This window comes from Mytilus trossulus, chromosome 3 (genome assembly GCF_036588685.1).
Source record: "Mytilus trossulus isolate FHL-02 chromosome 3, PNRI_Mtr1.1.1.hap1, whole genome shotgun sequence".
In the NCBI taxonomy this organism is placed as follows: Eukaryota; Metazoa; Mollusca; class Bivalvia; order Mytilida; family Mytilidae; genus Mytilus; species Mytilus trossulus.
The window spans coordinates 89,242,355-89,269,954 of NC_086375.1; the positions used below are offsets into that span (position 1 = coordinate 89,242,355).

The 27,600-nt window shown below is 33.8% G+C and overlaps 4 protein-coding genes across 9 annotated transcripts in view; 1 reads left to right on the forward strand and 3 right to left on the reverse strand.

Moving 5' to 3' along the window:
* LOC134712781 (serine/threonine-protein kinase Pak-like) overlaps window positions 1-22,035 on the forward strand; it is a 36,022-nt gene extending 13,987 nt beyond the window's left edge. For 3 of the 6 annotated variants that reach the window (XM_063574636.1, XM_063574637.1, XM_063574638.1), the window contains exons 3-16: window positions 1,288-1,373; window positions 5,895-6,001; window positions 7,038-7,203; window positions 8,397-8,458; window positions 9,083-9,199; window positions 9,912-10,081; window positions 10,543-10,741; window positions 11,162-11,254; window positions 12,141-12,240; window positions 12,721-12,817; window positions 13,706-13,805; window positions 16,366-16,503; window positions 16,993-17,096; window positions 17,841-22,035. In XM_063574636.1, coding sequence (XP_063430706.1) covers window positions 1,288-1,373; window positions 5,895-6,001; window positions 7,038-7,203; window positions 8,397-8,458; window positions 9,083-9,199; window positions 9,912-10,081; window positions 10,543-10,741; window positions 11,162-11,254; window positions 12,141-12,240; window positions 12,721-12,817; window positions 13,706-13,805; window positions 16,366-16,503; window positions 16,993-17,076 — 1,519 coding nt within the window. In that variant the 3' untranslated portion in view covers window positions 17,077-17,096; window positions 17,841-22,035. Of the gene's footprint in view, window positions 1-1,287; window positions 1,374-2,937; window positions 3,330-5,894; window positions 6,002-6,537; window positions 6,585-7,037; window positions 7,204-8,396; window positions 8,459-9,082; window positions 9,200-9,911; window positions 10,082-10,542; window positions 10,742-11,161; window positions 11,255-12,140; window positions 12,241-12,720; window positions 12,818-13,705; window positions 13,806-16,365; window positions 16,504-16,992; window positions 17,097-17,840 lie in introns of those variants that run through there. The other 3 variants (XR_010106323.1, XM_063574639.1, XM_063574640.1) reach the window with 3 other exon arrangements.
* A 1,799-nt stretch (window positions 22,036-23,834) lies between these two features.
* On the reverse strand, window positions 23,835-24,942 carry LOC134711129 (clumping factor A-like). The gene is made up of 2 exons (XM_063571573.1): window positions 24,436-24,942; window positions 23,835-24,392 (listed from the first exon to the last, which is right to left on the reverse strand). The coding sequence occupies exons 1-2, from the start codon at window positions 24,940-24,942 to the stop codon at window positions 23,835-23,837; spliced, it is 1,065 nt and encodes a 354-aa protein (XP_063427643.1).
* Window positions 24,943-25,024: 82 nt separating this feature from the next.
* LOC134711130 (serine-aspartate repeat-containing protein C-like) lies at window positions 25,025-25,489 on the reverse strand. Its single transcript, XM_063571574.1, has one exon. The coding sequence runs from the start codon at window positions 25,487-25,489 to the stop codon at window positions 25,025-25,027; it is 465 nt and encodes a 154-aa protein (XP_063427644.1).
* Window positions 25,490-25,762: 273 nt separating this feature from the next.
* On the reverse strand, window positions 25,763-26,707 carry LOC134711131 (clumping factor A-like). Its single transcript, XM_063571575.1, has one exon. It carries the CDS (start codon window positions 26,705-26,707, stop codon window positions 25,763-25,765), a length of 945 nt encoding a protein of 314 aa, XP_063427645.1.
* Between the last annotated feature and the right edge of the window lie 893 nt (window positions 26,708-27,600).

The following is a 27,600-nucleotide window of genomic DNA, read 5'->3' on the forward strand; positions in this document are numbered from 1 at the left end:
TGAATAGAAAAGGATTTTTCTGAATATCTCAAAGATTTAAATCGAAATTTATTCTAAAATGACAAAATCACAATAATAAGTGCATGCAATAATTTCTGAATTTACAGTATACATGCAACTATAGGTCACAGTCTTCAAAAATGAGCAAAACCCATACCCCATAGCAATCTTTAAAAGAGCCACAAGTGACAAATGTATAACATTTCAATTGAGAAAACTAACATCCTGATTTATGTTCACAGCAACACAACAACTATAAAATGCATGTATCAAAGACTAGAATATCATTCTGAACACATCCAATTGATTTAGCGTAAGGATTTTTTCACAGTCTTGAAAAAACATGATCTTTTACAATGCCAAAATATCAGTACATGTACATTTGTATACATATGAAAAAATGAATATTGCTTAATATAATTAAGGACCGTAAATGTTCATAGCTGTTTATTTGGAATAAAATTTAGATAAAGTTTCATTAGTTTGATAACAAAATCAATGTTTGTGCTGAACCACCAATATGGGTTCACTATTTACTCTTTGAAGAAAGAAAAAGTTTTAAAAAGACCACCCACACCAGAAATTATATCTTTCAAACAAAGTCTTTTTATTTCGCAATGGTGAAATGCATGTTTGATAAATTAAATTTTTACAAGCAAGGAATTACATTTCCATCATCCAAATGAATATAATGTAAATATCTTTAAAAAACTTTAAGTTCAATTTAATTTATTTTTGATGAAATTTAGAAATCTGAATTAGATTCAACTGAAGCCAGGAAATTGAATGTTTTAGCTGTGAATTATAGATGATATTTTACATGCAGCAGATTGCAGCTGACAGTCAATTCCAGTGATTTCTTTGTCATGATTTAATTGAGGAATAAAATTGCTGCATTCAGTACTGTCAATTTCCACATGTATCACTCAAGATTTGGCATTTCCATCCAAGGCTGTAAAGGGTTACTCGTAACAGAAACATTTGATATGAATTTACAATTTTAATCAGCTATCTCAAGCAAAATGTTTGTACTTTTCTCAGGCAACTCACATCGCCTATGTTTTGTGCTCAGCTCAACTAATGTTTGTTTGAATTCTATAACATTAATTCAGTTGGTAAATCTTCTTTTAGACAGCAACCAGGCATTGACTGGATTGTCATTTTGAAGGTCCTAGTTCTCTCTAGGTAGGAGGGCTACCACCACATATTAGGGTACCAAACAATGTAAACTGATTTATATCACAATGTTAATTACGCATTACATATTAGTTATTATCTTTATTGTAGAGTAGCTGATCTTCCTCATGAACATAAACCTCTCCCTAAAGAACCTGACAGTAAAGAAGAAAAAAGAAGAATAAAGACCCCTAAAAGTGAGCAATATACCTTGTTTTCCTTTCTACTTGTTATATGTATAATGTAATAATCGCATTATGGTGGAGGTGCTGGGCTTGATTCATTTTCATGTAAAACCTGATCTTGCTTGATATCCTATAAAAGCCTTTTCTTGGGTCATTTACCTTTAAAAATCTGAGCTTGATTTATTTTCTTATTAAAAAAAAACAGTTGCTGGTAGTACGTTCCTCTTAAAACCTTCAGTTTTGTTCATTTTCCAATAAAAATCTTTTCTCGTTTCATTTTCCATTCAAGTTTTTTTTACGGGAGTAGGTTCGGTAAGGTCCTAAAATGGCCCCTTTATTAGCGTAAATTTCGATTTAGGATTAATTGACCAATATCACAATAAATTATAGCTAATACAGTGACTAGATATGAAATAAGCCATTTTGTTGAAAATTTACGTTCCTGCGTTTCATTATGACGTCACAAGTTGTACTCATATTGATTTTCCACGAAAAATCAAAGAAAATGGGTAAATTTTCATAGATTATTGGACAGGAAACATAGAGCGCATACGTCGACAACAAAGATCTTTTAAAATAATGTTTGTGAAGACATTTCACATGTCTTATTTTAATATTTAGTTTGTCGACCCCTGCGCTCTATGTTTCCTGGTCATAACTTGGTTAAAATTTAGCCGATTTTGTCAAATTAGATCAAAATCCCCTATTTTGACCTTTTTGGGATGTAAAATTCAACGTGTCAGAATTAAACTTTGACAAAAATTGTTCTATTTAACTTTCTCCCATGTCTTTAAGTCAACTTAAAATGTCTTTTGACTTGTAACATTGAACTTTATAATTGGGGCCAAATATGGCTGTTATCAAACTTACTCCTTTTTTGCACATTTCTCAATCTGAACTTAGGAATACTAGTAATAGACTGGTTTATCAGCAGTAAATATAATATTGTAATTATTACATGAAGAGTATTTCTAGTGAGCCGATTATCTTACCTGAAAGAAAGTAGTTAACATAACAGAGATATTAGATTTGATTCCTTTTATTGCAGATTTATCTCCCTTTAATGATCAGTAAACTAGTGATATATTTTAGACAGTTGGGTAGAAAGCATGTTTCCTGTGAATCTATAAATGTAATGTAACAAAAAGTGAATTTTGATGAGGCCTTAAAATTCTTTTTATTATGTTTACTAAATTATATTGAAATTACAGATTTTATTAATTAAAAGGATGATTTTGAGATGAGGAAATATTTAGTGAATTCCCCCACACTTTGACATACATATATATACAGTACTACCCTAAATAAATACCCCATGACCAGGAAAGGAAGTACTTGTTATACACAATTTCTACTAATGAACCCTTCTCCTTAACACAGGATGTCAAAGGCTACCAAGGGGGAAAGATTTACTGCCTGATATTTTTGTTATTGTGTAGGGAAAAGATAACATTGTTGTCGAAATTATATTGATAATAGATGAGATTTTTTCCCTTTTAATTTCCTGTTTGACATTTTTTGTACATTATTGATTTGTAACAGAAGGTCAATTCCCCATTGCTAACCTCGATTAGAATTAGTCATTGCATCTTTAGAAGAGAATGTGCACAATAGAGTAATTAAATTAAATGAGCCCTCAGAGAAAGACAATCATATTGCTACCCAGAAATGATATGAAAAATTTGGAATAATTCAATCTCACCAACAGATGGGATTTACTTATAAAATTTATGGGAATTAATTTTATTTCTCATCCTGTGACTTATTAGGGAAATTGACTTTTGTGTAGTGGTTAAAGTACATAAAATACATGGAGTAACTTAAAGTTGAAGTGTATTTGTTCCGTTAAGTAATTAATCAAGGAATGATAAAGGAGTATGATGTTGTTGTGATCTAAAATGATGAAGAAGCAGCGGTCAAGTGGTGGGAATTTTTTATCCAATACTCTTCGAAGAATCAGTGTCACAGGTACTGAGTTATATATTTGGGTTGATAATGTTTTTGTGAAGTCTATGTTTTTCTTAATTTTGTATTTTAGTTTTTGAACTTTTGAAATTTCTTTTTTAAAAATGATAAAATTGTTAAAACGATTTTTTATAATTAGATAAATAGGGGCCCTACAAATAAGATATATAACACTTAACAAATGAATAAACAGGGGTCCTACAAAACAGATAGTTAAACAAGGGGCCCTACTAATTATATAAATAAACAGGGGTCCTACTAGACAGAAAAACGAACAGGGGTCCTACTAAACAGATAGATAAACAGGGGTCCTACAAAACAGATGGATGAACAGGGGCCCTACTAAACAGATAAATAAACAGGGGTCCTACAAGGCAGATGGATGAACAGGGGTCCTACTAAACAGATAGATAAACAGGGGTCCTACAAAACAGATGGATGAACAGGGGCCTTACTAAACAGATAGAAAAACAGGGATCCTACTAGACAGATAAATAAACAAGGTTCCTACTAAATAGGTAGATGAACAGGGGTCCTACTAAATAGGTAGATAAACAGGGGTCCAACTAAACAGAAAGATAAACAAGGGTTCTACTGAAGAGATGAATAAACAGGGGCCCTACTAAACAGATGTATAAACAAGGTTTCTACAAAACAGATGGATAAACGGGGGTCCTACTTAATAAATGAATAAACAGGGGTCATACAAAACAGATAGATAAAACAGGGGTCCTACTGAAGAGATGTATAAACAGGGGTCCTTCTAAAAAGATTGATAAGCAGGGGTCCTACTAGACACAGATAAAACAGGGGTCCTACTGAACAAATGGATAAACATTATGTTTTTTTTATTTTCTTAATCTAACTGTTCTAAAGTGGATTGTAAAATTTAGTTTTGAAATATGTAAACCTGTTTCATTGAAAAAGATTTGTTTTATAAGCCAACTGAGAGTATTGCTTTGTATAAAATCATTTTGTTTTATATAGTCTGCAATATGATTGTAATTTTCTTACTCTTTTAACTTTAAATCAATATTACTTTGCATTTCATGTTACTAGGGAATACAATTTTACTCTTTAAAATGCCATTTGGTTATGGATAACCTTTTACAATATTACAGTTGAACACATTTCCCCCTTCTCAATTAGACTTTTGATCAAAAGATATTTTGATTTAGAAAGGCCAAGAGATCCAATTTACATTGCATCCCCTTATAAATATTCTGTTGACTCTAGATTACTCAATACTCTTTAAAGATTAATACCATCTTTCTAAATGTACAATGTTAAGTCTAAGGAAGGCTAATCATGCTAATTGAAGATTCAATTCATTATTTCCTTGAATGTGCTATACATGTACATTGGCATGTACACAACTGAAAATTAGTCATAACTTTATTTTTGGCAATGATGCTGTGTCTAAAGATTAGATATCATTTTTTTTTTCAATAAAACAAAATGTGTATGTTCTTCAACAACAAAAAGTTGTCATTTTTCTTTTTTCTGTAACATACTTTAGTATATAACACCATCATGCACTAGAAATGTTCATTTCTTTTCTATTTATTACAATAGATTTTGTTTCCTTTTACATTTAAAACTTTTCTAAACTGGAATGTCAGGTACATATTTTTTTTTATATTTAATGTTAACGATCATGAGCAGGTGTCCTATTAATGGACATTAGCTGGAATTACATTTTACATGTAAACAGCAGTTCAGAGAAACAGTAAAATTGAAATAGGAAATATATTAAATATATTGTGGAGTTCCAACATTTATATCCTATTAAACCAAAACGACTAACCACTGACTGTTCTCTGAAAAAGTATCTAGATAAACCTGGGAAACTTTATTTTAATAGGTTACATCTTGTAAAAGTTTTTAGAAACTTAAAGAACAACATTATAAGCAGTGGCGGATCCAGAACTTTTCATATGGGGGTCCCTCTCCAGTCATGCTTCAGTGATTCCCTATATAATCAACCAAATTTTTCCGAAAAAGGGGGGGGGGGGGGGGGCCTGGATCCACCTATGATTAGAATAGCATGCTTTGCATTTTAAAGAAATCTTTCAATAATTCATTCAGAATTTGGTTGGTGCACTAGTTTTCCAGTGGCTGTCTTTAAATCACCAACCATTTATCTTATTTGAAACTCTGAAGATTCTATAGATAATAAATTGGTCTTTTCCTGACCATAAAAAAAAGAAGATGTTGTATGATTGCCAATGAGACAACTGTCCACAAGAAACCAAAATGACACAGACATTAACAATTATAGGTCACCGTACAGCCTTCAACAATGAGTAAAGCCCATACCACATAGTCAGCTATAAAAGGCCCCGATAAGACAATGGAAAACAATTCAAACAAGAAAACTAACAGCCCTATTGCTTGAATTATTTGTAAATTGTACTGAATGGTAAAAATCAAACAAAATTCCATGTAAAATTTATAAAGTAGTCAGTTTATCAATTTTACACTCAGTCTTAGTTTTAAAAGTTGAGTGTTTGGGACAATGCCTATCTTATACAGTCTTATCATTAACAGTTTCTCTTTATATTTCAGGTACTAAGATTACAAGGCTACAGAATGAGAAGCCGGTCATATCATCCCCATCTAACTTTGAACATACCATCCATGTTGGATTCGATGCTCATACGGGGGAGTTCACGGTAGGTTATTAAACTTTGAACATATCATCCATGTTGGATTTGATGATCATACGGGGGAGTTCACAGTAGGTTATCAAACTTTGAACATATCATCCATGTTGGATTTGATGCTCATACGGGGAAGTTCATGGTAGGTTATCAGACCTTGAACATATCATCCATGTTGGATTTGATGCTCATTCGGGGGAGTTCACAGTAGGTTATCAGATCTTGAACATATCATCCATGTTGGATTTGATGCTCATACAGGGGAGTTCATGGTAGGTTATCAGCCCAATTGGGAGGGTTCATAGTAGGTTATCAGACTTTGAACATATAGTCCATGTTGGATTTGATGCTCATACGGGGGAGTTCATGGTAGGTTATCAGCCCAATTGGGAGAGTTCATAGTAGGTGATCAGCCCAATTGGGAGAGTTCATAGTAGGTTATCAGACTTTGAACATATAGTCCATGTTGAATTTGATGCTCATAAGGGGGAGTTCACAGTAGGTTATCCGCCCAATCGGGAGAGTTCATAGTAGGTTTTCAGACTTTGAACATATTGTCCATGTTGGATTTGATGCTCATACGGGGGAGTTCACGGTAGGTTTTAAGCTCTTATGGAGAGTTCACGGTAAGTTATCAGCTCACAAGGAGAGTTCATGGTAGGATATCAGCTCATACGGGAGCGTTAAGGGTAGGTTATCAGCTCATATCAACAGCATTGAATTAAATCTTTAATTACAAAAAGTAAGTTCCTATATATGTTTGCTTTTTAAATGACATCATAAAAAGATATGTTTGAAAAAAGCCTGTTATTAAATTTCTACCAATAGAATCATTCTTCACCAGAAATTTAAGATCAAATTTTCTAAAATATTTAACTTTTCTTTAATACTTCAAAGAAAGTGACAATCATACTTATTACACATTTTGCAGTGTCCAATCAAATTACTGTATTGATAAGACTATAGTTTGATATTCTATAGGGCATGCCAGAATCCTGGGCTAAACTATTGTAGTAATAAGACTATAGTTTGATATTTTATATTTCAGGGTATGCCAGAATCCTGGGCTAAACTACTGTCTCAATCAAACATCTCTAAATCAGAACAAAAGAAGAATCCTCAGGCCGTGTTAGATGTACTCAAATATTATGACACATCCACCAAAGAAAAAGATATACAAAAACCTAAATATATGACCAACATTAAACCTCCTAGTAAGTTACTACTTTAAGTGCTGTATAAGGGAGGGAAGGACCTCTATTATCAAGTGTCAAACACCCTTTATCCAGTACAGTTGGAATCAAATGAACTTAAAAATGTAAATGTCATTTTACAAATTGCATTATTTAGGTACAGTTAGTATCAAATGGAGTTTACAAACTATATATCATTATTACTTCAAATTAAATGAATCAAAGCTATATCCTTAATTGTCATATCAGGAACCCCTGCCCATTTCCATCTGCTAGTATATGACTTTAGGTTTAACAATATATAGTTACACATGTGTTTTGCAACTTAAGCATATTAAATGGTTTTGCATCAGAGATATATTCTACCACTGCATCAAGTGCGATACAATATTTATCCTCTCAAGACAGTTAAATTTTCAAATTTAAACTCTAGGCTTGCCGAGTGTATTAAATATTTGAAATTTAACTGTCGACAGTGGATAAATACCAAATTTCACGAGTTTCGGTGGTGGTATCTGTTTCTCTAATGATTTTCAAAAAAACGCCAGAAAACTTATTTCTTTCGAATGATCTGCAAAAAGATGTGTTCTTTATGTATGATGTCATTAGACATGATTGATGGTCGCTTTTTTCATGCCATCACAATAGTAAATTGAAAAGGAAAGCAAGAAAATTTGACGTCATAATCGGATTTTAACCAATAAAGAACTGAAATCAAATGAACCCCATGTTGATTACATTTTTTTTACAATGGGTGCAGAAACCGATAAAATTGACGAAGAATTAGAGGAACACTTGTTACATGCCTATGAAACCTGGATATATAATTGTATTCTGCTCTGACTGGTGTCTTTCCATCTTATTCTCTTATCTTCTCCAGTGACATATATACTATTCCTCACTTAACTTTTACACAATGAAATAAGTTAGGTTACTGTTACATGAAAAAAGAACTACCCAACATTTCTTTTGAGTTTTTAATACCCTAATTCTTATCCAACTTATGAATTTTAATTACTAAAAAGTAGGCAAAATTTAAAAATATGTATTAGGATAACTCCAGTATGCTTCAGAAAATGTTATGAAATTTTTACTGTTTGTTATGTTTTATAAAGACATGGTATCTGTTGATTTTAATTTGATCAGTCATTCCAGTGCTTTGAATATTTCATTTGACTAGAACCTACTGTTTACAATATTTTATATAACTTCAGGTGCAGAATCAAGAGGGCCAACCCTATCAGACAAATTTAACTCAAATGTTATGATTTCACAGGTAATTCACTTTAGTTTGACCAACAATAAGGTTACAATTGTAAATTGTCACTTTACCATAGTTTAACTTCATTGCATTTCCGTCAAAAATTTTGGTTTTAGTGAGTGTCATTCATGTGTTTTTCGAAAGGGAGTCACTTCTGTTCCTATGTTGAGTGATTGGTCAAAAAATGAAAATGCTATATTGTACAAATAATTCAGCAAATTAAATTCTTATATTTAGTACTTCAATGCTATTGCTATCTAGATAATAATGGTCTGTCACAAACCTCACATATAACCGCATGCACGGACCATAGTTAAAACAGCTATTGTTAAAAAGAAAATCACTTATTTCAAAGATTTCAGAGAATAAAACTTGTATATCTAATAAAATTGAGAATGGAAATGGGAAATGTGTCAAAGAGACAACAACCCGAACAAATAAAAAAACAACAGCAGAAGGTCACCAACAGGTTTTCAATGTAGCGAGAAATTCCAGCACCTGTAAGCATTTATTTTTGTAAGAATGACTTTGATAAATAAACTGAATGTCTTACATATTAATAAGTTTTAAAATTTCATCTTTGTTATTGGTAAAAAAATTGCAGTAGTCAATTGCTTCAACAATATTCTTGTCTTTCAGCAACCAGCACCAACAGCAAAGCCAGAAAACTCAACAGGGGCCTCGACTCCCGAGGACGACGACGATGAGGAAGCACCACCACCCATAGCAACACGGCCTGATAAAACGAAATCAATTGTAAGTGTATAGTATATATAAAAAAAGATATGTACACATGGGACAACTTTCTGCAGGAGACCAACTGATGAAAAGTTATCAACTCTACAGCCTTCAACAATGAGGAATTGTTAAGATTAGAATATATATGTGTTTACATAGCAACAAGTTCAAGATAAAATAGAATCAATAGTCAAAAAGAAGTTGTGTTTTGAATGCCAGAGACCAAATGATGAAGAAGTTAGCAACATAGTTCACTGGTCTTCAACAATGAGGGGGGGAAATGGATCAGAAGTGGCTATTTATAGAAGCATCATTTAATTAACAAAATCAATTGTGATATTTAGTTCTTATTATATCATTAGGATTTGATCAATCTTACAAGTGCTACTAAATTCCTTATATTTTGTTTCTAATACTGTATTATGTAATTTCACATGTTTCATCTTAAAAAATTACCAATAATAAAAAAACAAAGAGTAAAAATGTAAAACAATTCTAATGAAAAAATACCAGTTTTGTAGTAGCAAGATCCTGGTAAAGCTAAATCATTAAATAAATTAAGATAATATGAAACTGTGAAAAATACCAGTCTAGAGAAGGAATTTCCTTTGTCTACCATATGAGGAAATTTTAATTTCACAACATATATATATGTTGCTGTTATTTTTCCTGAATACATATATCTGTTAAAAACACCACATTGTATTTTTGATCAATGCTTGTCTTGTAGTATACAAAACCTGTGGAAAGTGAAGAGAAAACAAACGGGGCTATCTCAAAAAATGATAAACCAAAGAAAAAGAAAATGACAGATGAAGAAATAATAGAAAAATTACGAACAATAGTGACAATCGGAGACCCCAATAGGAAATATACTAAAATGGAAAAAATTGGCCAAGGGTAAGATTGCGATGTTATTTGCCATTTAAGAATATTATGCATCAAGATATTTTTTTTCAAAAGCATACACCAGAAGTTTTGCTGTCTAACAACATTCTCAACAATGGAAATTCAACCCCTAACATAAAGTTATCTTCGTTCTTTAAATACAATCAATGAAATACTCATACTCCTGGTATAAGAATCCGAAATTAATGATTGGCGGACAACATTCCAGAAGCAATTAATATCATATTTTAAAAAGAAGCATACAGCAAATTAAAACAAGGACTATTTAAGTAGCCTTATATTAACGGGAAAGAAGACACTATTGTCTTAGAAATGACTATCAGTCACATTAATCTTATTTGTTAGTTATTACTATGTTATATCCATGATTATTTTCATTAACAATGATTTATTGCTAGTTTGTGTAAGTGAAGATAGTACAATATATCATGAACTTTTATTGTATATTTCAGAGCCTCAGGAACTGTATTCATTGCTATGGAAGTGGCCACAGGTCGTGAAGTGGCTATAAAGACAATGAACTTATCTCAACAACCTAAAAAGGAACTTATAATTAATGAAATTCTAGTGATGCGGGAAAATCAAAATCCTAATATTGTGAATTACCTGGATTCTTATTTACTAAATAACGTAGGGGGTGAGGAATTGTGGGTAAGTTCTTCTATTTATAGACATAATTAAATAACGTAGGGGGTGAGGAACTGTGGGTTAGTACTTCTATTTATAGACATGATTTTTGTTTTACCAAGAACAGAAAACTTTATCTACAATACAAAAGAAAAGGATTAAGCTAGATGGCACTATTTTATACTTTAATTGGTTATATCTATACTGTTTTTGTTAGATTTGAATAATTGAAAACCAAATATAAACTGAGGTAAATTTAGTGTCTTATAAACTAGTTGAGGGAGATTTATGTATAATGCAAAATACTCTTTTGATTTGAGTTTTTTTTACATCTAATAATTTTAATGCTTCAGAAACAGTAGATAGGGAAACCAGGGCAGTACACATCCAATATGTTTGATCTCTACGCTACAGTTATTGTAAATATTTGATTACTAATTATAGGTTGTTATGGAGTATTTAGCTGGTGGGTCTTTAACAGATGTAGTCACTGAAACTTGTATGGATGAGGGTCAGATAGCTGCTGTTATAAGAGAGGTAACACAAATATATAAAAGGCATCATCTGAGTTCATTAGTACAAAATAATTTACATAATAAACTAAATACTTGCAACTAGAATAGGTAATTTTAAGTAAAAAATTAATTCATATGTTACAGATTAAATATGCAATTAAGATAAAAGAGGGACAAAAGATACCAGAGGGACAGTCATTGACTACTCATTGATCGAAGATAAAAAATAAACTGACAATGTCATGGCTAAAAAATTAAAAAAGACAAACAGGCAAATAATTGTATACAAGACACAACATAGAAATCTAAAGACAAAGCAACACGAACTCCACCAAAACCTGGGGGGATCTCAGGTGCTCCGGAAGGGTAAACAGATTCTGCTCCTAATGTAGCACCCGTCATGTTGCTCATGTTATTACCAACGCAGTAAAAAGTCTAATTTCGGTAGATACTCAAAACAACAGGCATTGAACAAACTAATGATAATGAATAATAACTACATCAGCTGTGTCCCCCATTATTGAATTGCCATTCATGCTATTGATTTCATGTAGGACATTCATTTATAAGCCTGAAAAGAAGTGAGACGTTATGGCGTTTAATAAATGACATATTTTGGCGAAAAACATTATCGAACAAGATTGGGGTTATGAAATCGGACACATTTTGGCAATATTGAATATTAAGAACATGTTTGTGGAGAAAACACATGTTTGGGGAAATCGGACACGTTTGGGGGTATGGACATGTTTGGGATTATTACATATTGTATATGCAGATACTTGACAGTATGCTATAAGTTAACTAGTACTAATACTCTTAATGTTCATGAGAAAAAATTCTTGTCTTATATGATTGATTTTTTTTAATTTTCTGTATGACTAAATGACTATTAATGATTATTTCAGTGTTTACATGCATTAGAATTTCTTCATGAGAACCAGGTGATCCACAGAGATATAAAAAGTGATAATATACTGTTAGGCATGGATGGTAGTGTCAAATTAAGTAAGTTACACTAAATCTGTGAGGAGGTATAGATATAAGTTATTATAAATGCATTAGAAGGTATAAATAAAACTTGTCATAAATCCATTAGGAGGTATAAATATTACTTGTTATATATTCCTAAGAAGATAGATCTTACTTAAAATGAAATATACCTTCAGATAGTATTCTTATATATCAAAGAAGTTGAACCTCTGTATATGTAATGTGCATGTTCACATTTTGAACAGGGGAAAAAGAAGAATTTGTCATTAGATCTTGATTTTCACTTTTTCGTAAATTTTGCTTGATCTTTTTGTGTGATAATTTTTCATCTCAAGTGACTCAACATTACATAGTCATTTCTTTGTTAGTTTCATTGAGCAATTTAGCAAAAGACCCCTGGATTTGAAAAAAAAACCAATTATAGTTATTTAAGATCGATGATCTTGTATTTTACTTCAAAGAATAATTGTAAATGATATATCTGTCTTTTCACAGCTGATTTTGGTTTTTGTGCTCAATTGTCTCCTGAACAAAATAAACGATCAACTATGGTAGGAACACCTTATTGGATGGCCCCTGAAGTTGTCACAAGGTAAGCTATCCTAATGTCTGAGATCTCTCTGATAACAAAATAAACAATCAACTATGGTAGGAACACCTTATTGGATGGCCCCTGAAGTTGTCACAACGTAAGATATCGTAATGTCTGAGATCTCTCTGATAACAAAATAAACGATCAACAATGGTAGGAACACCTTATTGGATGGCCCCTGAAGTTGTCACAAGGTAAAATATTGTAATCAATGTCTGAGATCTCTCTGATAACAAAATAAACGATCAACTATGGTTGGAACACCTTGTTGGATCTGAAGTTGTCACAAGGTAAGATATCGTAATGTCTGAGATCTCTCCGATAAAAAAATAGGCGATCAACAATGGTTAGAACACCTTATTGGATGGCCCCAGAAGTTGTCACAAGGTAAGATCACATAATGTCTGAGTTTGAACATGAACAACATTTGTAGCTACTGACAAAGAAAAGACTCCAGATAATACTAGTAATGTTTGCAGGAGGGGCATTAAGTGTTACCCTTGTCCTTCTGTACACCTGTAAGGACTTACATCCTGAAATAGATTTCTTATATCTAAATTTAGATTGTCTCAAACAAATGTTTTTCAACTTGTACACACAAAACAGATCATATTACGGTGATGTCATTTCTACCTTTCTTGAGTTATGCCCATTTATAAATTGAAAAATTCACCACTTCCATTCCCTAACTGAAGTTTGCCTCAACCAAATGGTATAATATTTTTACACCATGCTTATTAACACAAAATTCAGATAAAGATTCAATCTGGCTGGCTTGAGTAATGTCCCTTTATAAGGTTATTCTGTATTCCATGGACACATTCTACATTAATTTTGAAGATGTTCATCAAACACAATTATCTTAGTCAGTGCTAATTTATTTTCCAGAAAACAGTATGGTCCTAAAGTAGATGTCTGGAGTTTAGGGATCATGGCCATAGAAATGATAGAAGGAGAACCTCCCTATTTAAATGAAAATCCTCTTAGAGTGAGTAGTGAAGAAAATTAAAAGATATGAACTAAAAACAATTAAAAGGGTTAGAAAAATGAACTACGTAAAATGCATCAGATAAATGATAAATGTGAAAAAATTTACCACATTACAAACATGTTGATACCGGGCTTGCACTGTCACACCTGACATTTGGAAAAATAAATTAAAGTATGCCTTATGTTTGGTTCTACTTTTTATACGACCGCAAATTTTGAAAAAAAATTCGTCGTATATTGCTATCACGTTGGCATCGTCGTCTGCGTCGTCGCTTTTAGTTTTCGCACTCTAACTTTAGTAAAAGCGAATATAAATCTATAAAATTTTACCACAAGGTTTATGACCACAAAAGGAAGGTTGGTATTGATTTTGGGAGTTTTGGTCCCAACATTTTAGGAATTAGGGGCCAAAAAGGGCCCAAATAAGCATTTTCTTGGTTTTCGCACTATAACTTTAGTTTAAGTTAATAGAAATCAATGAAATTTTGACACAAGGTTTAGGACCACAAAAGAAAGGTTGGGATTGATTTTGGGAGTTTTGGTTTCAACAGTGTAGGAATTAGGGGCCACAAAAGGGCCCAAATAAGCATTATTCTTGGTTTTCGCACAATAACTTTAGTTCAAGTAAATAGAAAATAATGAAATTTAAACACAATGTTTATGACCACAAAAGGAAGGTTGGTATTGATTTTGGGAGTTTAGGTCACAACAGTTTAGGAATTAGGGGCCAAAAAGGGACCCAAATAAGCATTTTTCTTGGTTTTCGCACCATAACTTTAGTATAAGTAAATGAAAATCTATGAAATTTAAACACAAGGTTTATGACCATAAAAGGAAGGTTGGTAATGATTTTGGGAGTTTTGGTCCCAACAGTTTAGGAATAAGGGGCCCAAAGGGTCCAAAATTAAACTTTGTTTGATTTCATCAAAATTGAATAAATGGGGTTCTTTGATATGCCGAATCTAACTGTGTATGTAGATTTTTAACTTTTGTCCCTTTTTCAAATTAGTCTACATTAAGGTCCAAAGGGTCCAAAATTAAACTTCGTTTGATTTTGACAAAAAATTAATCGTGTAGGTTCTTTGATATGCTGAATCTAAAAATGTACTTAGATTCTTGATTATCGGCCCAGTTTTCAAGTTGGTCCAAATCGGGGTCCAAAATTAAACTTTGTTTGATTTCATCAAAAATTGAATAAATGGGGTTCTTTGATATGCCAAATCTAACTGTGTATGTAGATTTCTCATTTTTGGTCTTGTTTTCAAATTGGTCTACATTAAAGTCCAAAGGGTCCAAAATTAAACTTCGTTTGATTTTAACAAAAATTGAAATCTTGGGGTTCTTTGATATGCTGAATCCAAACATGTACTTAGATTTTTGATTATGGACCCAGTTTTCAAGTTAGTCCAAATCAGGATCTAAAATTATTATATTAAGTTTTGTGCAATAGCAAGTCTTTTCAATTGCACAGTATTGCGCAATGGCATGAAATATCTTATTGCAAAATATTGTGAAATAGCAATTTTGTTTTTAATTAGAGTTATCTTTCTTTGTCCAGAATAGTAAGCAAGAAATATCTAATTGTAAGATTTCTTTTTTATTTGGAGTTATCTTTCTTTGTCCAGAATCAACTTAAATCTTTGTTATATATACAATATACAATGTATATACAACTCGTCTAAACATCAACCCAACAATGTTAGATCTGTAAATTTGCTTTCGCAAATTTTTAGTTCTTCCCTCGCCGGGATTTGAACCCATGCTACTGTGATATCGTGACACCAAATCGCCTGCACTGCAGCCGTCCCGCTAGACCACACGACCACCTGGGCTCTCAAAAAAGAGCTTTCGGTGACCATATGTTACCTTTCCACGTCAGTTTTAATCTAGCGGCGTACTACAGTACATGATATATAAGGCATGAAAGATGTAATGTATATTCACTTTTTACTACCAACTGATAAATTAAAATAATCTTTACCATTTAGTGATAACAAGCAGTTTTTTTACATCTTAATATTTTATGATGTATTTAAATGAGTAGTTATTGTTGCAAACTCCATTAGAAATTTTAATTGAGATTAGTTTTGGAATAAGGGAAAGGGGGATGTGATTAAAAAAATTGGGTTCAATTTTCTCATTTGAAATTTCATAAATAAAAAGAAAATTTCTTCAAACATTTTTTGAGAGGATTAATATTCAACAGCATAGTGAATTGCTCTAAGAGAAAACAAAAATTTTAATTTCATTAGAACACATTCATTCTGTGTCAGAAACCTATGCTGTGTCAACTATTTAATCACAATCCAAATTTAGAGCTGAATCCAGCTTGAATGTTGTGTCCATACTTGCCCCAACCGTTCAGGGTTCAACCTCTGCGGTCGTATAAAGCTACGCCCTGCGGAGCATCTGGTTAAAGTTTAGCTAAAGTGTGATTTCAGTTAGGCAATTACAGTTAAGAAAATATCCAGAAACACTTAAAAATATTTGTATAGCATTGGTGAAACTACAACCTTTAAATATATATGTATAAGATAATAGCATCTTTTGTATTTTAGGCTTTGTATTTAATTGCCACTAATGGTAAACCAGATATAAAAGAAAAACATAAATTATCTCCTGTGTTCCAAGACTTCTTAGATAAATGTCTGGAGGTGGATGTAGACAAACGTTGTTGTGCCTCAGATCTCTTAAAGGTTTGTAACGATTTATTAAACATCACTGACAAAATTTATATCAAATACTGCTCTTCATATAAGATAAGAAGATGGGGTATGATTGTCAATGAGACAACTATCTACCAGAGTTCAAATGAAGTGGATATAAGCCACTTAAACAATAAAAAAAATCCCATGCTGCATAGTCGGCTATTAAAGGCCCAGAGAGGAAAAAACAATGAAACTATTCAAAGGAGAAAACTAACTGTCTAATTTATAACAAAACAAATTACAAAAATAAAAATATGCCAGACAGCAAAAAATGAAAACCATTGAAAAACAGGCTCCTTGCTTGAGACAGGCATATAAAGAATCTCTGTATATGGTAGAAGTTCTAAAAATACACCTTACATAGAACATTAATGAATACTTCATCATTCTGATGTGATTGTTTGTTAGCTAATATATTTTTAGAATTGATTTTATATATAGAGAGAGTGGCTATAATGTTTTCTTTATTTTTTTCAGCATCCCTTTTTACGACTAGCAAAACCATTAGCCAATTTACAACCTTTAATATTAGCTGCTAAAGAAGCTCAAAAGGGGCATTAACACATATTTTATATATTAAGGTAAATAAATTACTATAGAAGTGCAATATTAGCAGGCGATTTTCATGAAGGTTATCAAGGTACAGTGTAAGTTGCCTTATCAGATTCCTGAGTATTCAAACATCCTGCTTTAACTGACACATTTCCATTGTCCCAAAATATGTGTATCCTTGCAGAAAAAACCTGAGTATTCTGACACCCTGCTCAACCCAACATTTTTTCTGGCCCCCCAATGTGTCAGATTAGGCAAGTCACACTGTAATACAATTTCATTTTATACATTGTATCCTATTATTAAACCTTACTGTGTTTGTTAATCTGCAACAAATCATGTTTATTTCTATGTTGTAGTTTGTGGTATTAGATATAGCATTACTAAACATGCCCAGTAATTACAGTTTATAAGAAATTTTTGACTTTCTGTTTCTTAAATAACTAGATCTTTCTGTTTCTTAAATAACTAGATATAAGAAGATGTGGTGTGAGTGCCAATGAGACCACTCTCTGTGTTCATGCATCTTTTTCCTTTATTTTTAAATTAAGACCAAGAAGGATATTAAAGTAACTTACAGTAAATCTTGTTCTCCAAATTTTGAAACAGAAAGAGAACATTAAATATAACATGAAATAACAATTTAAATCTGAATCAAAAGAAATAAGTTCAACCATCATTTTAAAGATTGCATTTCTTTTCAGTTTACAAGCATTATTGCCTTTAGATGCATGTTTTTGCATATAATTTTTAAATATTTCTTTATTCTGTAGATTGGTCAATCCGATATGAATTGCAATTAGAACAATCAAGAAATTTAGTCAGTAATTTGGTAAATATACCAAAAGACTGAATGGACATCAGACATGGAAATGAGAAACTGCTTTACATTTTGATTTTAAGGACAAAAGTCGAAATATTTTATAAATTTAGAATACTACCAATAATCAGTTTGAACATACTGGTAATCACAGATGAATTTGAAGACAGGAAGGAAGATGTTAAATGGTAATTCTGGTCAAAGGTTCTTATTGTGGTACTATAAATGTATTGCTATTATTTCTGTCTACTTGGTTTAATATACAGATTATTTATACTTTTGTTTTATATGTCACATTTTTATTTACAATACACAAATTAAGTGTCCATGGACAAAATAAATTGATCATTATAAAACTTCTTTGATCCATTATATTTTTAACCTTATTTTTGCTAGTATAAAAAAAGAACAATTAAGTGAAACAACCTTGCTAGTTTTCTGAGTCTGTTATTTTCTCTTTTTATTATAGGGTATGCAACATGTTTGATTTGTCATCAGTTTTCTAAGATTGTATATGTATTTTCTATGCATAGTAATGAAGACTTAATACATTTTTAATTGCAATGTGAACTTCATTTTAAAAATAGATTAGTTATTAAATAAACACGTTATTTTATGCTGAATACTCTATTTAGTTTAACAAGAGATGAAAGATCTTCAAAATGATCACTTGAATTTCAATCTAGTGCTTAAAGTGTTGGTGCTATTATAAAATGTCAAAAAGGAGTACACGTGCCTGGATGTAACAAATATTGAATACATTACACCTTATGTTTACATGTGATACAATGTCTCGTTATGTTTCTATCAAGTTTACTTCGGGTTTATGATTGTAAATGTATTGTAAGACCAGTTTCTTTTGTCTGAATGCAAGGGTAATAGTAAAATTTCTTATTTGTTCATATTTAATGAACTTGTCTTGTTAGATTACTGTCTCATTGATGTTTTTTCCCACATCTTTTTTCATACATTTCAATAAAGTCAAATTTTATTTTGGTAAATTCCTCACTGTCACACTGGCTTCCGGTCTTCAATCGTTCCATGTAATTAAACTTGAATAAGATAAAAGAAATTTTCTCTGAATTCCATGTTTACAGAATGGAATAAATATTTAAAACCTTCATCTTGACTTTTCTCAAAGTACTTCAATGAAATATATGTGTTGTCAAGTTTTCACTGAAATGTGGTTTTAACAGTCAAAGGGAGACAAATGATTATTAAAATGAAATTTATAAATCCTTTATGTTCTATCCAAATTCATATTATTTTTAATTTAGGAAATTCTTATCTGTAGATTATTTAAACAAAATATGTTTTGACAATTGAAATGAATGACATCAAAAACAAAATTATCTTTGAGACCAGTCCAACGTTACACACTAATCCCACTCTTTGTAGATGTTACCTGTCATTCTTCCATCTACATATTAATGTACTTTATAAATCAGGCTGATCTAGGACTAATAAGGTGTATACAATATTGTCAGACCAAAAGTATAATTTCTTCATATGTAGTTATATCTTACACCGTGTGTTGATGTTGTAACACTTGCACTCATTTCCACTAATCTGAATTTTTGTTCTGCAATAAAGATGAGTGTTCTTATCAGGATGAACAAATTCATAAATAAATATTCATGTTTAACAGTATTTAGATGCATACCAATAACTCTGCTCACACATTTCATTAAGTTCCATATCAGTAAAAGTGTTGTTACTGACTGAAAAACTGTACATTTTATATGTGTATGTTTGACAGTATTTTATGTCTGGTTGTCAAGGTTTTATAAGTTAAACAGATCTTACATGTTCATATTGAGTTGTCATGGTTTTATAAGGTTTAACAGATCTTACATGTTCATATTGAGTTGTCATGGTTTTATAAGGTTTAACAGATCTTACATGTTCATATTGAATCATGTGTTTGTACAGATCTTCCATTTAATAATTATGCAAGTACATTATGCTTTATTATTTCATTTTCATCAGTTTCATATTTCATGGTTTGTCTGTAGAACAACATCATTGTGCTTGTATTACATTTTATTACACTGTATTACATTGTATTACATTTTATTACACTGTATTACATTTATCATTCTTGTATTACATTTTATTACATTGTATTACGTTGTACTACATTGTATTACATTGATTATTCTTGTATTACATTGATCAGTACACTGTATTACATTGTATTATGTTGTATTACATTGATTATTACACTGTATTACATTGATTATTCTTGTATTACATTGATTATTACACTGTATTACATTGTATTACATTGATCATTTCATGGTATTACCTTATAATATTACATTGATTATATTACACAAAATATTGCACAATGTTGAATGCAAATAAGTGGCTTAATGTGACAGTCTGATAATAGTGTTTTGATGTAGTGCTATGGTGTATTTGAGCCTTGCAGAAGATGAAAAACCTAGTGATCTGTATCATTCAAGTGCAAACAAAAATGTCAAATTCTGTCCAATATAAATAATCTTTTTTGAAGGTTGTTGGAGAAAGAGTATATAATACATATGTATTTTACAAGTCTTAATATAAGAATACTTCATTACAGGATATTACCCTGTGTAAACTATTATTTCTTATTGACATAAGAACAATTCTATGTTCTTTCCTATAATTGGCCTATAAATAAAAAGTTTGTGTCGAGCAGTTTATAGCATTAATAATAAAGATTATAATGCTTACCTACAATATATCAATTCAAAGATCGTTCTGTCTCATCTGTGCCTATATATTTTAAACAAAAACTTATCACTTGATACTGAACAAATATTTCAATTGTAAGAATCATGGTATGCAATATATTGAAATAAATTAGAACTACTGTCAAACAAATATGGTATTGATAAATGAAATGTAATTTCTAATTAAAATAAATATTTGGCATGAGACCACTTATATTTTGAAAAGATAAGAAAAAAATCAGGCATAACTTAAGGTGGTACCCAACACTTTCACTAAAATTAATTTGGCTTGTTTAATTTTCATAAAATTTTGACAGTATTTTCTTTGACCCTTTGGCAAAAATATAAAAAATTCAAAATATTTGAACCAACAAATTGATCTGAAAAATTACACTGGTAATATAGCAGTTTGACAAAGACTAATTTTGATCATTAAGAAGCGCAAGATTCCCTTTAACAACACAACGTAATTAAAACGTTAAGCTGATTTTACAGAGTTATCTCCCTGTAGTGTTAGGTACCACCTTAAGCTGCAAAAGTAAAAAAAATTAACTGCTGACACCCAAGGATATTCCTCAACTGGCCAAGTCTTTTTAGAGACATAAGTTTTTTACGCTAGCACTAGACTCCAATGAAGTTATGTTTTGAGCAATGTGATGTATGAGTACTTTTTCACCTTTTTCACTGAGTAGTAATTTGTTATTTAAACATTCTATATAATATACTATAGTGTAATGACTACTGTTCATGTATTTCAAACTTTATTTCCAACTTGAACCGATGTCTTGCTCATATGTTCTAATAGGTAGCAGGATAAAAATATAGTACCCCAGACACATTTTTTGTCAAAATCAGAATCATCAGTGACGCTCATATCAAAATATATATAAAACCAAAAAAGTTCAAAATAAAAAAGTAATTATAAGAGTCTACAATTTTAAAACCAAAGTTTGGAATAAATATGGCATGATACAGTCATGGCCACTGTTACAAACAAATGAGGTGGTAAATAAATAAAAGCTAAATCATCCACACTCTCAAAGACCCTGTATACAAACTAAACTCACTTCTTTTACCATAAACAAATCAATTTGGAAGTACATTTTAAGTTTGAAATAAGAATTTAAATATGTATGAACATGTCATTATTTTTAAATTAAGAACAAAGACAGCTAAGGACATTTGCTATTGTATTGGCTGAGTATGTAACAAAAGATTCTTTGGTGTATACATGTTTGATAGCTTTATAACAAGCTACAATAACTGTGTGAAGAATTTAACCATTTTATTATTGAAGTATGCAAATGTTTGTTTGTTAGCCAAGTAAGATGTATATGTTGGTTACACTTTAAAAGTGTATCTAGGTTACATGTAGTAGCTTTAACTGTTTTTATATAATGAGTAATGAATAAAAATATTGACATCTAATAGGACTGTGTTTATATTTCTGTAGATATAATTTTAACATGAAAATAAGAAGATGTGATATGATTGCTAATTGGACAACTCTCCACGAAAGACTAAATGGCATACAAAAAAAATTAACAACTCTAGATCACTGTACAGTCGTCAACGTTGATTAAACCCATTACTGCATCATCAGCTGTGTAAGACCCTGAAATGACAAATGTAAAACAACTCAAACAAGAAAATTAACGGCCTGATTTATGTACAAAATAAAGAATGAAAAAAAACATGATATATAGGAACAAACAACAACCACTGAATTACAAGCTCCTGACTTGGAACAGGCATATACAGAATAGGGCAAGGAGGTTAAACATGTAAGCAGGCACCCAAACCTCCATCTAACATGGGACAGTGGAGTAACAGTACACCAAACGTTGAAAAAGGCTTAACCCATCAGATTGATACAAAGCACACATATAAGTTACAAAAAACATGTAGTGGAAGTGGCAGGGTACTTATAAATCCCCACAACAAGAAGTACAGATCTGAGAGGAATCTCAGTAACCGACAGGCAGTTTAATTCCAAGGACAACTAATAAAAATAATCATGCATTAATCAAGACTTTTCTGATATCCTTTATAAAACAAATTGTTCATGAGTTTTTAACCAGCAAAATAGATAAAAAAAAAATTAAAATGGATTCTGAGGACATTACATTTAAAGATGGTACGAACTGAAGAAAGAAAAACATGAGCAATTACACAACAGTCTCTGCCTTGTCATTGTTGTCAGTCTCTGCCTTGTCATCGTTGTCAGTCTCTGTCTTGTCATCGTTGTCAGTCTCTACCGTGTCATCGTTGTCAGTCTGTCTTGTCATCGTTGTCAGGCTGCCGTGTCATCGTTGTCAGTCTCTGCCTTGTCATCGTTGTCAGTCTCTGCCTTGTCATAGTTGTCAGTCTCTGTCTTGTCATCGTTGTCGGTCTCTGTCGAGTCATCGTTGTAAGTCTCTGTCTTGTAATCGTTGTCAGTCTCTGCCTTGTCATCGTTGCCAGTCTCTGCCTTGTCATCGTTGTCAGTCTCTGCCTTGTCATCGTTGTCAGTCTCTGCCTTGTCATCGTTGTCGGTCTCTACCTTGTCATCGTTGTCCGTCTCTGCCTTGTCATCGTTGTCAGTCTCTGCCTTGTCATCGTTGTCAGTCTCTGTCTTGTCATCGTTGTCGGTCTCTGTCTTGTAATCGTTGTCGGTCTCTGCCTTGTCATCGTTGTCAGTCTCTGTCTTGTCATCGTTGTCGGTCTCTGTCTTGTCATCGTTGTCGGTCTCTGCCTTGTCATCGTTGTCAGTCTCTGCCTTGTCATCTTTGTCAGTCTCTGTCTTGTAATCGTTGTCAGTCTCTGCCTTGTCATCGTTGTCAGTCTCTGCCTTGTCATCGTTGTCATTCACTGCCTTGTCATCGTTGTCAGTCTCTGCCTTGTCATCGTTGTCAGTCTCTGCGTTGTCATCGTTGTCAGTCTCTGTCTTGTCATCTTTGTCAGTCTCTACCTTGTCATCTTTGTCAGTCTCTGTCTTGTCATCGTTGTCGGTATCTGCCTTGTCATCTTTGTCAGTCTCTGTCTTGTAATCGTTGTCAGTCTCTGCCTTGTCATCGTTGTCAGTCTCTGCCTTGTCATCGTTGTCAGTCTCTGTCTTGTCTGTCAGTCTCTCTCTTGTCATCGGTGTCAGTATCTGCCTTGTCATCGTTGTCATTCACTGCCTTGTCATCGTTGTCAGTCTCTGTCTTGTCATCGTTGTCAGTCTCTGTCTTATCATCGTTGTCAGTCTATGTCTTGTCATCGTTGTCAGTCTCTGTCTTATCATCGTTGTCATTCACTGCCTTGTCATCGTTGTCAGTCTCTGTCTTGTCATCGTTGTTAGTCTCTGTCTTGTCATCGGTGTCAGTATCTACCTCGTCATCGTTGTCAGTCTCTGCATTGTCATCGTTGTCAGTCTCTGCCGTGTCATCGTTGTCAGAGTCTGTCTTGTCATCGTTGTCAGTCTCTGTCTTGTCATCGTTGTCAGTCTCTGTCTTGTCATCTTTGTCAGTCTCTACCTTGTCATCTTTGTCAGTCTCCGTCTTGTCATCGTTGTCAGTCTCTACCTTGTCATTTTTGTCAGTCTCTGTCTTGTAATCGTTGTCAGTCTCTGCCTTGTCATCGTTGTCAGTCTCTGCCTTGTCATCTTTGTCAGTCTCTACCTTGTCATCTTTGTCAGTCTCTGTCTTGTCATCGTTGTCAGTCTCTACCTTGTCATTTTTGTCAGTCTCTGTCTTGTAATCGTTGTCAGTCTCTGCCTTGTCATCGTTGTCAGTCTCTGCCTTGTCATCGTTGTCAGTCTCTGTCTTGTCTGTCAGTCTCTCTCTTGTCATCGGTGTCAGTATCTGCCTTGTCATCGTTGTCATTCACTGCCTTGTCATCGTTGTCAGTCTCTGTCTTGTCATCGTTGTCAGTCTCTGTCTTGTCATCGTTGTCATTCACTGCCTTGTCATCGTTGTCAGTCTCTGTCTTATCATCGTTGTCATTCACTGCCTTGTCATCGTTGTCAGTCTCTGCCTTGTCATCGTTGTCAGTCTCTGTCTTGTCATCGTTGTCAGTCTCTGTCTTGTCATCGTTGTCAGTCTCTGTCTTGTCATCGTTGTCAGTCTCTGTCTTGTCATCGTTGTCAGTCTCTGTCTTGTCATCTTTGTCAGTCTCTACCTTGTCATCTTTGTCAGTCTCTGTCTTGTCATCGTTGTCAGTCTCTACCTTGTCATTTTTGTCAGTCTCTGTCTTGTAATCGTTGTCAGTCTCTGCCTTGTCATCGTTGTCAGTCTCTGCCTTGTCATCGTTGTCAGTCTCTGTCTTGTCTGTCAGTCTCTCTCTTGTCATCGGTGTCAGTATCTGCCTTGTCATCGTTGTCATTCACTGCCTTGTCATCGTTGTCAGTCTCTGTCTTGTCATCGTTGTCAGTCTCTGTCTTGTCATCGTTGTCAGTCTATGTCTTGTCATCGTTGTCAGTCTCTGTCTTATCATCGTTGTCATTCACTGCCTTGTCATCGTTGTCAGTCTCTGCCTTGTCATCGTTGTCAGTCTCTGTCATGTCATCGTTGTCAGTATCTGCCTCGTCATCGTTGTCAGTCTCTGCATTGTCATCGTTGTCAGTCTCTGCCGTGTCATCGTTGTCATAGTCTGTCTTGTCATCGTTGTCAGTCTCTGTCTTGTCATCGTTGTCAGTCTCTGTCTTGTCATCTTTGTCAGTCTCTACCTTGTCATCTTTGTCAGTCTCTGTCTTGTCATCGTTGTCAGTCTCTACCTTGTCATTTTTGTCAGTCTCTGTCTTGTAATCGTTGTCAGTCTCTGCCTTGTCATCGTTGTCAGTCTCTGCCTTGTCATCGTTGTCAGTCTCTGTCTTGTCTGTCAGTCTCTCTCTTGTCATCGGTGTCAGTATCTGCCTTGTCATCGTTGTCATTCACTGCCTTGTCATCGTTGTCAGTCTCTGTCTTGTCATCGTTGTCAGTCTCTGTCTTGTCATCGTTGTCAGTCAATGTCTTGTCATCGTTGTCAGTCTCTGTCTTATCATCGTTGTCATTCACTGCCTTGTCATCGTTGTCAGTCTCTGCCTTGTCATCGTTGTCAGTCTCTGTCTTGTCATCGTTGTCAGTCTCTGTCTTGTCATCGTTGTCAGTCTCTGTTTTATCATCGTTGTCATCACTGCCTTGTCATCGTTGCCAGTCTATGTCTTGTCATCGTTGTCAGTCTCTGTCTTGTCATCGGTGTCAGTATCTGCCTCGTCATCGTTGTCAGTCTCTGCATTGTCATCGTTGTCAGTCTCTGCCGTGTCATCGTTGTCATAGTCTGTCTTGTCATCGTTGTCATTCTCTGTCTTCTCATCGTTGTCATTCTCTGTCTTCTCATCGGTGTCATTCACTGCCTTGTCTTCGTTGTCATTCACTGCCTTGTCATCGGTGTCAGTATCTGCCTTGTCATCGTTGTCAGTCTCTGTCTTGTCATCGTTGTCAATCTCTGCCTTGTCATCGTTGTCAGTCTCTGCCTTGTCATCGTTGTCAGTCACTGTCTTGTCATCGATGTCAGTCTCTGCCTTGTCATCGTTGTCAGAGTCTGTCTTGTCATCGTTGTCAGTCTCTGTCTTATCATCGTTGTCATTCACTGCCTTATCATCGTTGTCAGTCTCTGACTTGTCATCGTTGTCCGTCTCTGTCTTGTTATCGTTGTCAGTCTCTGTCTTGTCATCGGTGTCAGTCTCTGTCTTATCATTGTTGTCATTCACTGCCTTGTCATCGTTGTCAGTCTCTGACTTGTCATCGTTGTCCGTCTCTGTCTTGTTATCGTTGTCAGTCTCTGTCTTGTCATCGGTGTCAGTATTTGCCTTGTCATCGTTGTCATTCACTGCCTTGTCATCGTTGTCAGTCTCTGTCTTGTCATCGTTGTCAGTCTCTGTCTTGTCATCGTTGTCAGTCTCTGTCTTGTTATCGTTGTCAGTCTCTGTCTTGTCATCGGTGTCAGTATTTGCCTTGTCATCGTTGTCATTCACTGCTTTGTCATCGTTGTCAGTCTCTGTCTTGTCATCGTTGTCAGTCTCTGCCTTGTCATCGTTGTCAGTCTCTGTCTTGTCTGTCAGTCTCTCTCTTGTCATCGGTGTCAGTATCTGCCTTGTCATCGTTGTCATTCACTGCCTTGTCATCGTTGTCAGTCTCTGTCTTGTCATCGTTGTCAGTCTCTGTCTTGTCATCGTTGTCAGTCAATGTCTTGTCATCGTTGTCAGTCTCTGTCTTATCATCGTTGTCATTCACTGCCTTGTCATCGTTGTCAGTCTCTGCCTTGTCATCGTTGTCAGTCTCTGTCTTGTCATCGTTGTCAGTCTCTGTCTTGTCATCGTTGTCAGTCTCTGTCTTGTCATCGTTGTCAGTCTCTGTTTTATCATCGTTGTCATCACTGCCTTGTCATCGTTGCCAGTCTCTGTCTTGTCATCGTTGTCAGTCTCTGTCTTGTCATCGGTGTCAGTATCTGCCTCGTCATCGTTGTCAGTCTCTGCATTGTCATCGTTGTCAGTCTCTGCCGTGTCATCGTTGTCATAGTCTGTCTTGTCATCGTTGTCAGTCTCTGTCTTGTCATCGTTGTCAGTCTCTGTCTTGTCATCTTTGTCAGTCTCTACCTTGTCATCTTTGTCAGTCTCTGTCTTGTCATCGTTGTCAGTCTCTACCTTGTCATTTTTGTCAGTCTCTGTCTTGTAATCGTTGTCAGTCTCTGCCTTGTCATCGTTGTCAGTCTCTGCCTTGTCATCGTTGTCAGTCTCTGTCTTGTCTGTCAGTCTCTCTCTTGTCATCGGTGTCAGTATCTGCCTTGTCATCGTTGTCATTCACTGCCTTGTCATCGTTGTCAGTCTCTGTCTTGTCATCGTTGTCAGTCTCTGTCTTGTCATCGTTGTCAGTCAATGTCTTGTCATCGTTGTCAGTCTCTGTCTTATCATCGTTGTCATTCACTGCCTTGTCATCGTTGTCAGTCTCTGCCTTGTCATCGTTGTCAGTCTCTGTCTTGTCATCGTTGTCAGTC